Genomic DNA, 14174 nt, shown 5'->3' on the forward strand with positions numbered 1-14174 from the left:
TAAAATTAGAGGAAGAGAATTCGTTCATTCTCTCAATAAATACCTGCTTAGCACCCAGTACCATGGCTGTCAACCTTTGGTATGCGTCAGAATCACCCCAGGAGTTTAAAAAAGAACAGATGTCCTGGCCCACCTGCCAGTGGCTGAATCAGACTTGCTGGGGCGGGGCCTGCACACGTGCAAGTTTGAAAGCTCCATGGGTGAGTCTGGTGCATACCAGAATTCAAGAACTGCCGGCCCGTGTGTGCCCGGCATCATGCCAGGTGCGTGCCTGTGGCAGTGGGTACGACGCGAAAGAGACACTTAGCAGTGGTTAAAATACTACAGTGGATAGAGGTGAGGGGTGGTGCTGTGCTGACTTGCTAAATGAGTCCCAAGAGCTGTGGATGACCTCCCTGCAGATAGGGAAGGATGAGCAGGAGTTAGGCTCAGCTTCTGTCAGAGGCCGGCTTTGAGGGCGCCTCCTGTGCCTCCTGAGTCAGCTGAGCTGGCGGGCTGGGCAGGATCCTCTGCCCCCCCGGGAGCCCTCGGTGAACAGCCATGCCAAATTGAGGGGACCCGTCTTAAACAACAGCACCTCGCCTGCCAGCTCATACCCCCAGATAACTGACTAGACCTTACCAATGTATTTCCAACCGTGGGCTTGTGGGTACCTCAAGTTTTTCGTTTCACTCACTTCTTGTGGAGCCAGATGAAATTGTGTGGACAACCAACTGATCCTTAGAACTTTCTTAGGTGCAGCATTGGTCTTTTTAACTCTACAAGAGAGCAAGTCTCCCAGTAAACCTGGCCATGCCATATGAATGATGCCCACTAAGTCTATGCTTTCGAATGTCATCCTGCTTGGAAACAGCCTTCTTTTGTGTTCCAGCCCCTATTATTACACATCAAGGTTGGTTTTGTAACCTTAGGGATACTTGCTTTCCTTGAATCATGAGGAATTCTTGAAATACTTTAACTATGGGTTCAAAAACCCATAAAATCCCAGCTGCTTGTCATTAACAACGAGGGCTCTGTTGAAATAGAGACTGGAAAGTTCCTGTGTGCTATCACGACAAGGTGGCTTATCAGCCAGACTTCCAGAAATGTCTGTGCATTTTATCAACCTCTCATTTCCTTTGTTTGCTTAGCATGAAGGAGAAAAAAGAGCACCGAACTTAGTTAGAAGCCTTGGGTTCTAGTGTAATTTCTGCCTCTTACTATCTAACCTTGACAAAAGTGATTTTCCTCTGTGCCTTGCCTTCTTCATTTGTGAATTGGGAATAAGAATTTGTACCCTGCTTACATCAGAGGATTGTTGTGAGGATCAAAATTTAAGATAATTCATGTAGCTATTCAGTGAATACCATAAAGGACTCTAGCATGTAAAGTTCAGTTATTTCTTGAAAAAGAACAGGAACCATCCCTGTGCAGCAAGAGGAGGCCTTGGTCTTGGGAGAGAGTGAGGAAGGGTCTTACCTAGCTCAGCCCGAATGTCATTTCCTTAGAACCACACTCACGGAATTTTCCCTGGTGTCCAGCTCCACATCCAGCTGGAACCCAGCTCAGCAAATATGTGTTTAGTAAATGGACCAGTGGGAGCCCATTCATTGATTCGATCCTCATTGAACACTGATTAGTGTCTTTTATGTTTCATGCTCTATGCCAGACACTGGGGATCCAAACAAAAGGAGAAACAGGTACTCACAGGTATCAAGGAGTTCCAAGTACTCCTCAAGGAACGCCCAGTCTAGTAGGAAATGGTGTACATGAAATCAAACCACACAATGAAATGTTACAGGTTTGTGATAGAATTATAACCTGGGGCAGTGGCGGTGGGGGAAGTCGGGGAGGAAGTGATGGAGAAGTTTTGTTCCGCAGCCAGCCCCGAGCAGCACAGGCCACTAGTTACCCCTGAGCCCTTTCTTCCCCCCAGAGCCCATGCTGGGCTCCGAGGACTCTTGACAGCACAGTTGGTACTTCTGAGTCTCCTTCTCTTGAGACCCTGGTAACTTGGAGGTGTAAAGAACTTCAGCAACAGGGACTTTTTCTTTTTGACCTTCCTGCATCCAGTTATCCCTGCCTGCAATGCTTGGAGTTTTAAGGAACCCTGGTGCTCGTAGCCCTCCTGTGCTCTCCTCCACACTAGTGCCATGTGAGAGAGAGGTCAGCTCTGGGCTGGGCACCCACACGCAGGTCGCTCCCACTTCTGGCTGCTTTGCAATCAATCCCCCTGTAATTGAGCCTTGCCTGGGAAGCACTGCAATATATGTCTGCCTACCTGCTTTTAGACCCGCCTTTGCCCACGACTCCTGGCAGACAAGGAAGAGGGCGGGTGCATCAGGATCCCTTCACCCTGTTCAAGTCCACTTCGGGTTGTGGTTTCCAGGAACACACTATGTCTGAAATCAGGACTGCCTTTTAGCAGCAAATGACAGCCAGAATGTGGGTGTGCATCTATTTTTGGATTCTGCTTGGGTAGAGAGGAGGGTTTCTCCTGCTGGCAGTATTAACTCCCAGATGCAATCAGATTTAACTCTCAGCTCCAGGGCTTGGGGGTTTTGTTATGAAACACATGGGTACATGCTGTTGCATACATCCTCTTTTTTCAGTTTGGCTTTTTTTGTTTTAAACAGCTTCAGTTTTAGAGACATTTGAGGATGGAAAATTAGGATGATTCCGAGGACCTGGGAAGGAAAGAGTTCTAGCCGCCTGTTTTTTTTTTCTTGAACAGATCCGAAGTCTTGATTGCCTTGGGCTGTGTGGGGTTTTTTTGGAATCCTTGCAGACAACTGCTAAATGGAGTATGCATTGTTATGACTTGGCTCTGTTTAGCACCACTGTGTTTTCTAACTAGGTTCAGATTCATGCAGGGAAGTGAACTTCATTTGTTCTAGAAAGTCCCTTCTTAAATCTGCTCTGCCAACAGGGCTCCTGTTTCCCTGTTCAGTGTATGTGCTTAAATATCAAAGAAATGGTAACCGTCTGCCTCATCAAGTTTTCCAAGATTTCTGGCCCTCACTAGTCAGCAGTGCACTGCCTCTGTCAGCGCCGTGCGTGGCATGCCATGCCTTTCTCCGTGCGCGAAGGGAAGGGCAGGGTCTAGCCTTACAGAGCCCCTGCTTCTTGCCGGACACTGGCGGAGAGTCCCCTCCCCTCCTTTGGGTGGCTCCGGCCTTCCTCGCTGTGCTCCAGGCAGGGACCTCCCGGTATTCTCAAGCCTGCCGAGCCCCCCCCACCTTCCTTGCTCCAGCTCTCCAGGCGGCTCGCCCCCTCCCTTTATGCACACTTGCCCAGATGTCCTTTTCTCGGTGGCCTTTGCCTCTAGAATACCAGCTGTCCCCAGCGCCCATCTCACCACCCTGCTCTAGCCTTCCTCACAGCACTTCTGCACGACTTGACATGGTATTGTATCACTGTTCTTTTTTGTATTTTGGACACACACAACCCCCATCCCTAGAATGTAAATTGTGGCAAGCATGAACGGTTTTCTTCACTGCCGCATCCCCAGTACATAGAACGTAGAACGGGGCCTGGCACAGTGTTGGTGAGCAGTAAACATTTGCACTCAGTGTGTCTTCTCCTCGTTCTACTACCAGCCTCGTCACGAGCAGGGAAGGAAGACCTAAAGAGGAAACAAAAACAATGCTGTCTTATCCTCTATCTTATCTATCTGCCTACCTACCATCCATCCCTCCATCCATCTAATTTATCATCTCAGTACATTCCAACCAGAGTTCTTTGGTTCATATTAGAAGCAAAGCTTAAACAGTATTTAAACTTAATATACTCTGAAGAAATCTTGGCCTATTTTGCAGGTTTAGCTCCACCCCTCATCAAATCTTAGCTGCCAAATACAGGACAGCTTGATAGTGGTCAGCAGTATTATTTGTGTCCTGACTTCGCTCTGTGTCCTGTTTTCATATAGGAAGAGGAAAGGGAACATTAATGAAGAAAATATTCTTAACTGCTTCGGAGACAAACAGATTGGAATGCTTCCCAACGTTTTCAGTCGAGTGGATTCCTTGATGTACCTGGCCAGCACAGGCTTAGTTATAGAGTTCATGGAGTTAAAAATCTGCCAGGAAGTTCTGGGTAAATGGGTACCGCTGGGATCGTAGCAGGGAAGCACGGCAGCTGGCCACCTGGTCTGCTGGATTTTGCCAATGCCAGTGCTGGGCTCTGTGAGTCAGTCCAAACTGGAAAAACTGGGGTTTTTCCAGGACAGTGGGACACGACAGCCCTTGGACAGTGAGCATCTGGCTAGCACAGCACCCATGCAGTGCCTTTCATCCCGGAGGAAGTCACTGGGGCTTTCCCTCAAGTGATTTAACTTCACGAAGAAGCCCTGCGCATAGAGGGTGACAGTGTGACAGCTCTGAGCTCAGGCTCTTCTCCCCACATCCCCCAGCAATAGGCTAGGAGGAGAGACTGGCAGGATTATTGGACTGTACTGAAGGAGAGTCTGCAGATGTAAGTGGCTGCATTTCACTAAGCTGGGGCACTGAGAGCCATTCCCCCACCCTCGTTGGTAAGACAGAAAGCAGGGATCATGCTGGAACTTGTTTCCCACCCGGGTCTCTGCAGCCCTGCTCAGTGACCAATGAGGCTACGTGTGAGTCTCCCTCTCCTGGCCTGGCACCTTAAAGGTCAGCAAAGCTTGGACACACCACACACTGCTTACGGGCTCAGACACATTAAGAGCTGGTAGACCTTGAAAGAGAAGCCAGTTGAGAAGGCAAATTTGTTCTCCTTGCTGGAGAGACACTTCATTTCTCAGCCCAGATGGCATCCTGACTTACGGCTCTGTTGTTATTCCCCTTTTGCTAGACAATGATGACTGTAGTACCCGCTGTCACGGGGCCTGGCGGAGATGGGTTGAGCCCGGCATTTACAGCGCCTGAGTGTGTTCTTGGTCTCCACCAGGCATTGTCCTCTTAGGACAAACAATTCCTCTCACCAAAGGTTCAAGTACCTGCAGTTTCAGAATTAGAGCTTCCTATTCCATGTTCCTGTTCCTCCTCAGTCTCCCCTCAATTCCAGGGTGACTCTCTCACCTCTTCCTTGGCCATAAACATCCACTTGTATGGTCCCTGGGGCATATTTTCTTGCTGGGCTTTCTGATTCTCTTTCCAGGCTTTTCCTCATCCCCCTTCCTAAGGTTATCCATTCTCTCTTTATAATCCCAAGGTTGGAAAGGCTGAAGGTTTAGGGAGAAAGTGAAGGGATTTTTCTTACTCCTTCTGCATCTGCTTAAAGGATATCAGTCTTTCCACAGCTATTTTGAAGGAAGGATATACTCTTTCCATTACTTTCCTGAATTTGCAGAGTGAAGGTTGGGTAGATGGGAAATAGGACATTTTTCCATTCAGTTCCTAGAACTAGGAAAAATTTCCTGTATAAGTAGCTACAAAAGGCTTTCTGCCTTGGTGGTACTCGTTCAGCACTGAGCCTTTTGGAATTCCGCGAGGGGCGAATCCTCTGGATTGTGCTCTCAGAAGTCTGTCTTTCCTACCACTTTGTGGCTTTTCCCTACCTTCACTCATTTTCCTCTGTTTGTTTTGCTTTCTAACATCCCGGTTTGTGTGTTCTGGTGAGTCATTCTCATTTTGTCTGTTTGGAGAGTTCATCGGCTGACTCACAGTTCAACCCCGAACAAAACCACTTTTGTTTTGACTGATGAAGCCTGGGATGCCCTATTGCAGGAAGGGAATGAAATGATTTCACTGCAAGGCAGCCTTGAACCTGAGTATCACTTGTCACAGGGCCTTTCGTCTAACAACTCCAGTGTGCCAGGCATGGGGTTGGGCACTTTGTGTCTATCCTTGCTAGATTCACAGCATCCCACAAGGTGGCTCCCCATCTTTCTGGGAAATGGTTTGGGCAAATGAAAGAAGCTGATCACATCAAAACACAGAGGTGCAATATTATTTTCAATTACTTTGATAACTTCTGGATGCCAGTCACACCAACCCAGAGTCTTGCAGCCAGGTTAGGGTTAGGGTAGGGTTAGGGTTCATCTGTATTTCTTTTTCAGACACTGGAAGCAGAGAATGAATTCTTACCAGCACCTAGTGTGTGCTGAGTATCATCTCCATCAGAAGCATCCTTATCCTCAGCACATCCATAGTCAGGGAATAAAGGGTCCCAGTAGAAAGCAGGGGACAATCTTATCTGGAGCAGCAGGATTCTTTACTGAGATATGGGCAGAGTTGAGGGGAGCAGCAGTTTAAGGGTTGTGAGAAGTATGTGTTCTAGCAACCCCCTGAAGGGCAAGGGGAGGAAATGATGTGATGAAGGCTGGTGAGAGCTAGAGACTGAGGAGGTAGCAGAAGGAATAAATACCCTGACTTCTCTCCTCCTTCCTTCCCACTCCTACTGGTGCCTCCAGGCCCAGGCAGGAACCACAGGGCAAGGAAGCCTGCATGATGCAGTCATAGTAGTCAGCTTCCTGAGCACAGCTGGCCAGAAGAGTGTGGAACATGGACAGGTGATGGGGAGGAGCTGAGTGTAATAGTGCAGAGATGTGAGGGCACACAAATAGTAGCTGTGCAAGATATCAGGTGACAGATGATGTCAGGAGCCTAAATGGGATTCTCAAAGTTTTCAGGAGGTGGGAGTACTTCTGCTTGGGGTGATGAGAACAAATTCAGGAGAACCTCTTGTGGGAGAGAGTGGCTCCTGGCATTTGGGCCCCAGTACTTGAGGGAAGGGAGAGGTCTCCGAATTCCCCCACCTAACTACCTTTGTTAAGAGCATGGAATCGTGCCAGCCAAGCTGGTCTACTCCTCTTCTTAGTGGCTTCCGCTCAAACCAAAGCTTTGTGTTTGCCTGTCCACACTCCTTTATTCCTTATCTCCCAGGGCCCAGCATGGCTCTTTGGTGAAAAATATCCTTCCCTCATTGTCCAGATCCATTCATCCACCCAGCTACCCATCCACCCAGCTACCATCCATCCATCCATCCATCCACCATCTCTCCATCCTTCCACCATCATCCATCCATTCAGCCATCCATCTGTTCATCTATCAACTGTACACCCATCGATCTACGCTTCATCCACCCATCCACCATCTACCTATCCTTCCACCCATCCCCCAATCACTCATCCATTCATCCATCTTTCCATCTGTTCATCCATCCATCCATCCATACATCCATCCATCCATCCATCCATCCATCCATTTTGTATACAGCATAGGCTTCAGAGATTGAACCCTAGCCTTATGATCATGAGTCTAGGTTTCCCCATTAATAAAATGAGGACAACTAATTTGCAGGACTTTCTAAGGCTTATAATTTTTAAATTTATCAACTATATACTCTGTGAGATATTATTCAATATACTGAACTCATTCTGTTCTCATAAGTGCCCCATGAGGAAGGTATCTATTATTACCTTCACTTTGTAGAAGAGGAAACTGTGGCATGGGTGGGATTTGGAAAGTTGCCCAAGTCCTCACTGCTAGTAAGTGACAGAGCTGGGAATTCCACTGTGTTTGGCATCAAAATGCTGGGCTGTGTCTCCAGCTCTCTAGTGTTTAGGAGGTGCTCATTAAGTGCCTATCCTTTTTCCCTATACTTCCCATTGCCTGCTCCATGGATTGGGCATGTACCATCCCCTGTCTTGTACTGTTATCTTTTCATGTGTGAATCTCTTTGTTTTTCCAAGCTTAAAGTCAGAGGTCCTATCTCATCCTTCTTTTTTTATTTCCAAAAAGGGGTATGCCCAGCATCTATGAAAGATTTATTCATTCACTAATTTATTGATTTATTCAAGAATATTTACTGAATACCCATTATGTGCCAAGCACTCAGCCTACCTCATGGGGCTTGCTTTCTAGCAGGAAAGACAGATGTTAAACACCTAATTCTATGAACATCTCATTTCTGCTAAGAAAAGTGTTAGACAAGTATGGAGAGTGATGAGGTATTTAATAACCATTAATCCCAGCCTGTTCTGTAACCATTTGTTAAAGGATTTAAGTACTTTGATATATGTCATCTGGAGATGTCTGTGCTAGTGGTGAGGGGGAAATTGTGTTATAGACTGAAGATGAATTGCTGGTTTATAAATGTTTCTTTGGATCTTGGGCCTCTATCCTTTAGAAAACTAGTGCATATGGGAGAAAAAATGATAAATAAAAGTCATTTGCACCGGAAGATGGAAAAGGATAAAGTTGCATTAGCTTCCTGGCTTCTGTTGGATCACTGCTTTGCCTGTTTGCTTTCACAGCTCTTCCTTTTGAAGGATTCCAGGGTTTCTTGTCTCTATGAAATGGGGCCTTTCTCTTGGGTATTGTGTTCTGTATCTGCCCACTTTGTCTTAAAGTGAGGGTTAAATGTATGTATCTATTTTAAAGCCCCATCACCTAGCAAAGTGAACAAAAGGATCCTGTGGCTAACCCTGGAAACGCTTGCTGAACCAGCTCCCCTTTCCCTCTCCCCTGACTTGACAGCAGGCAGCAGGGCCCTGGCCTACACGCTGGCTGCCAGTCTCACCTGTGATGCTGATTGTCAGAGAAGGCTAGCAGGGCTTCCTGGCTGGCTCCCGTCTCAGGAGGTGCACTGCTGAGTACAAATTTGCCAAGTGAAGCCAACCGAGAAATTACCTTTTTTCAGGCTTCCAGCAAGATCTCAAATCCAATAAAGATCATATTTTCCATTATTAGAGAATTGCAAAAATGAAAAATAAAAACTGCTGAAGGGCTACTGATTTGTGGTTCTTTCTTTCTAAGGTCAAAGAAACCTTTCAATGTAGAGCCATATACCGCCCCATCGGCATGGCTAATCACACTTGTAACTATCACCAACACTTTATCAATGTATATTGGAGGAATCTCTGCAGTCCCCGCATTTGCTTTGATAGCATCCTAATGCAGGAGATATATTGTGCATTCCTCCTAGTTGGGTGCAGAAGCGAAGGTCAAAATTTTGTCAAAGTCTAGGGAAGGATAGAAAACAGCATAAGACTTTTCACCTTCAATCTGTTATCCTACCTATGAAGCAGAACTATTTTTGGAGGGTCAGGTTGAGTCCAGAAACCCATAAATGTTAAAATAAGTGCAAAATATTGTACTTATTGTATTTTAAATTCCAGATTAATTGACTGCATTTGTCACTTTATATATCTCAAAGTTTCCTTCCTAGGCCATAAGAAGTTCCTTATGAATGGCCAATGTGGCAAATATTTTACTCCCCTCCTTTATATACCTCTCATATTCCTGTCTGTTCAGGGAATTTGGTTTGCGTAGAACAGGTCCTAGACAAGTGCACAGTGTGGGAATACACCCATTTCACAACCATTTTATTTTTCAAGTAAAATAAAATTTAACTTTATGTATTCTAAGGCAGTCCCGGTGAGTGTATTTCTCCTCACCGCCCACCCCCCCCCCCCCCCCGGGTTGTGCAGCTGTGCTATAATTGACTCCTAAAGCTGTTAGGGTGTTAATGAAGTGACGCCCTCTTCTGTAAGGAGAGTATGATTGAGGCTAACATGGTTTTGATTCCAGTTTGTGCATTTTGCATGCCAGATGATAGGGGTATTGATTTTTCTCTTTTCTCCAAGATATCTTTATGTAACTGCAATCAGGAGCCAATCTTTGTTTTGAGTTAACAAAATGGAGTGTTTCTCAAATTGGTCTTTGTATGAGTAGGAGTGAAAATGAGGAATTGAAATGGTTCACCAAATGGACTCTATTGAGATGGGTTTTCTGTCCAGCTTTTAGCTGTACGTCTCTTAAGAAATAAGATATTGGTGGAATGACCTCCTGTTTGAAACTTAGCAATGCCATCCACACTACTGGCTGTGAAAACCCATCATCTCTCAGGCTCCAAATGCTCATGTACTTGTCTAGGTCAACCTTACTTTCAGTTTCTTGATCAGCAACTGAATCTAATAAAAACAGGTTTGCCTTAGGCTCAGATCATTTCAACAGGGAGAGAGCATAGGTGTTCCCCTCAAACCTTCTGAGCAAGCTGATCACCTCCTTTAGCTCTTTTCTATTTCAGAGCTCTTCTTCCTTCTGGGAATCCTCTTTTCTCCCCTTTCTTCTGACAGATGGTTCCTGGTCTGTAAGATCTCAGCTTTAAGTGTCCCATTCTATAAGAGGGCCCCTGGACCACCACCCTGTACTTTTCTATTTTATCTAGTTTGTTTCTTTCAGTGCACTAATTATTGGTGATTATAGATTATGTATTTACATTTTTTACATTTTTTGGTTGCTATACCAGTGAAGTAGAACATAAGCTTCATGACCACAGGGACCATTTTTCTGGTCTTATTTACCACTCTATTCCTGGTCCTAGAATAACGCCTCAAATATAATGAGAGCTCAGTGAATATTTGTTTGATGGATGAGTTCATGGATGAACAAATATTTATTTAATGACTGAGTTAATAAAAGGAGGAAGATAACCAAGAGCAAGTAAGTAATCTGGAAGATAAAAAAAAGTCTAGAAAGTAGACTTGAAAGGGAAAGAGTTGAAAAATATTGAATAAAGTTAATAGAAATAATGTGTCAGTCCATGAGGCCCAACATTATCTAATAGGAGTTCCAGAAGAAGAATGGTAGAAAAAACTGGAGAGAGACAATAATTCAAGGAATATTCCCTATGCACAGGAAAGGCATGGCTTCATTTTAATGGGCCCACAGTTGTGGAGGTGGATGATTGGGAAAAAGTCTCCTTATGGAGAAATATACTGGTAAAATTTTAGAGCCCCAAATGTAAAGAAAAAATCTAAAGGCTTCCAGGGAGAGGGCAAGCCCAGATAGCTTATTTACAGAGGAATGAGAGGATCTTATTATCTTCCAACTTTCCAAAGGTATGGAGAAAAATTGAACATTGAAATATTTGAGGGAATATGATAATGGATCTACACGTACCACACTATATTCAAATGTTGGGGTTAGGACTTCCGCTTCTGACTATGGTGGAATAGCAGGAACTGGATTTACTCTTTCACTGTAAACAACTAAAAAATCTGGACAAATGATATGAATGGATTATTTTCCGAACATCCAGACAGTTGGCAACATCGTTCTTTAATCCCCAAAAGAGAAACAAACAAAGTGAGCCCTGTACTGGTTACATCTTTCAACCTGGATGCACTTTGACAACCACAGAGCAGCAACGGGATCCTGAGCAGAGTTGACAGAGGAGCTGAGGAGAGGAGGGCGGTGTGCCGGGAGTCTGCAGCAGCTGGAATTTGTGGGGCAGACTTCTAGAGAGGAGGAAACTACCTAGAGCTCCAGCAGTCTTTGCTGAATACTGAATGGCACATGTGTAGGGCGAAGCTCCAGAAGGGCAGGCCATAGAGCTAGCATGGAGCTGCTCAGTGAACCCTTCTCAGAGCTCACAGGAGGCTGGGGCTCCTCAGAGCTCCCACCAGCCAGAGAGGAGGGTCCTTGTTATCACTCCTGGCATTTAGTAAGACTTCAGGAGGGCTACACCTTTGCATAAGGCTAACCTGTCCCTAGAGTAAAGGCCCCAGTGGCCTCCCCTAACAAAGCTTCAGACAGGATGGAAATGATCATCCTGAACCCAAAGAACTGTACCTGCCTTCCAGAAAAAAAGCCCAATAGCTTTATTTTTTAAAGAGTAACAATAAAATCTAGACACGCAACAGCATCAAATAGCAATGTTCAGTTTCCAATCCAAGGTTTTTACCAACATACCAAGAAGCAAGAAACTGTGATCCATAAACTGGAGAAAAATCAGTCTATAATAACAAACATAGAAATGGTAGAGAAGATGAAATTAGTAGATAGGTACATAAAATAGCAACGATAGCTGTGTTCAAGAATAAATTTGAAGAAAAATATGAATCCTGACAGTTGATCCCCCTACTTGCAGGCAGGAATCAGCAAAGAGGTAAAATATAAAAGTAGGAGGAATGTAGTACTGTGAGACATATATCGCCTGGAGGTCCAGTAAATCTCTTGATTTAAATCCTGCCTCTGCAACTTATTAGTTGTAAGGTCACTTAACTTGTCTAGGCTGCAGTTTCTCCATCGGAAAAAAGGAAGTAAAAATACACTCGAGAAGACTGTTGGAGAATTAGTAAATGGTGCAAAGCGCTCAGAACGGTGCCTGGCTCACAGGAAGTGGCTGCAGTAGGTAAGTGCTGGTTGTTATCACTATGGCTGGTTGTGGTTAAGCAGGCATTCTAAGAGTGTTGTGAACCATGTGAAGGTTGTTTTATGCTGAATAGAACACGTCCTTATTCATCTGCTGGGAGAGGACCCATCTCCTCCCTTCCCAGATGTTTTGTAATCGTTAATCAGTGCCTCCATTACTGTTTCGTAGATGGGCAGCTTCCAGAAAGTTGATGACCAAGATGCCACTTTATTCTTAGCCTTGTTAAAATCGCTGCCCCCTCAGAACCAAGAGTCCTGAAAAGAGATCGTGACCGAGGTCTGCCTCCTGGGCCTTGCATCTCATCTCCTTGTCCTGATCACTGTCCCCGTTTCACTTCTCTCTTCAGCATCCTCGAGTGCCAAGGCCTCCCCATAGTGAATGGACAGTGTGACCCATATGCCACGGTGACCTTAGCAGGACCATACAGGCAAGTAGCCCTCACAGGTACCTTCCTCCCAGGCTTCGTTTTTGGTCTTGACAGAGATGGGTTGCAGTCACCTGGGCTTAATTCTGAAAGAGTGATAATACCTCATTCAGAAGAATGCAGGATGCACTTTGAGCTAGAATATATAATTTTGACTTCCCTTTGGTTCTTTTATTGCTCCAAAATTGCTTTGCAAAAAAAGAAATCCTCCATGTTCTTCATGTTGGCTATTTTTTGCTCAATAAAGGTTCCTTATTTGCATACCATCTGTAGTTGGAGACAAACAGAAATATTTATAAGATAAATAAAGGCTGTAAGTTACTTGTGCATGTAACAGCTACAACCAAGAGGTTTGGGATCAACAATGTTACTTTTAATCCTCATCCTTCCTTGATTACAGATCAGAAGCAAAGAAGACAAAAGTGAAAAAGAAGACCAACAACCCCCAGTTTGATGAAGTGTTTTATTTTGAGGTTGGTACTTTAGCAGGGTGGATGTTAACTTGAAACTCTAGACCCGAGATACTTTGGCAAGAAGTCTAGATCTGAACTATCTCAATTACTTACTTCCTTTTGAAAGTTCTTTTCAAGTACCAGCACATGCAAAATGTCCAGGGCCAGCTCTGCAGTGGGAGGGTTCCCTGGTGATGAGGAGCTATTTAATTCCCTAGGGACTTTCCCTTCTCCTTCTAGGGAGAAGTGCTGTGTTTGCTGAACTGGCCCAGTTTTTAATAGAATGCCTTCCAAATTATCATGACTTTGGGGTCCTTTGGTTTATTTATTTAGTTAGTTAGTTGCTTTTTTTGTGTTTGTTTTTGTTTTGTTTTGTTTTACTCTAAACTGTCCCACCCAGTCTTCCCTGAGCAGTGGTGGGAGGATTGTGTCCCTGGAACCAGTGAGGGTTTTGAAGCAAATGGGGACATTCATTCAGACAGAGATTTCTTCTGGCTCCCTTTTAGAATGCGAAGCACAAAAATTAGTAAGATGGCAGACGTGTGAGCTGAAGACTTGGTGGAACAGAAAAACAAGTAAATACAGCTGGTTTATCTTTAAGAAGGCCCATGCATAATATATTTGAGCAGGTGTTCATTGCGTTAATAAATATATCTTGAATGCCTACTATGTACCGGATTCTGGGGAGATGAGGATGAAGAAGACCTTTGTAACTATCTTATAGGAGTCTGCTGCTTAGTAGAAGAAAAAGACGAGCAGCCCTGGTGCAGTAAATGTTAGAACAGACATGTCAACAAATGGCCTGGGGAAACCAGAGAACAGAGCCACCAGGCCTGCCTGAGAGAGTTGGGCAAGACTTCTCAGAGGAGGGGCCACCTGAGTGGAGCCTGGGTTGGGAGGGTCTCCATCCAGACAGAGGGTCTGCCTGTGGGGAGTGGCATCCGGGTGAACGGGGAGTGCAGGGCCAGCAGGAAACTCTGCCTATCTAGAATGTCAAGTGGGGGGTGTCCAAATGGGGGCAGTGTTAGAAAATGAAGTGGAGTGATAGGTGAGAACAGGGTGGCACGTGCAAAATTTGGGCATTTTTCACGATAGGTGTCCAGAAGTTTACATGTTTCTTAAGTGGTGGAGACAGTGGTGTTGGGACAGTGTTGTAGAGACATTTGGAGGCAGGATTC

The 14174-nt window shown here is 45.1% G+C and overlaps 1 protein-coding gene across 2 annotated transcripts in view; it reads left to right on the plus strand.

Moving 5' to 3' along the window:
* Positions 1 to 14174, plus strand: part of RASA3 (RAS p21 protein activator 3) — a 215786-nt gene that overhangs the window by 153459 nt on the left and 48153 nt on the right. For both annotated transcript variants that reach the window (XM_058278341.1, XM_058278340.1), the window contains exons 6-7: positions 12467 to 12547; positions 12945 to 13017. In XM_058278341.1, the coding sequence (XP_058134324.1) occupies positions 12467 to 12547; positions 12945 to 13017 (154 nt within the window). The remainder of the gene's footprint in view (positions 1 to 12466; positions 12548 to 12944; positions 13018 to 14174) is intronic.

Source organism: Dasypus novemcinctus, chromosome 17 (genome assembly GCF_030445035.2).
Source record: "Dasypus novemcinctus isolate mDasNov1 chromosome 17, mDasNov1.1.hap2, whole genome shotgun sequence".
NCBI classification, from domain to species: Eukaryota; Metazoa; Chordata; class Mammalia; order Cingulata; family Dasypodidae; genus Dasypus; species Dasypus novemcinctus.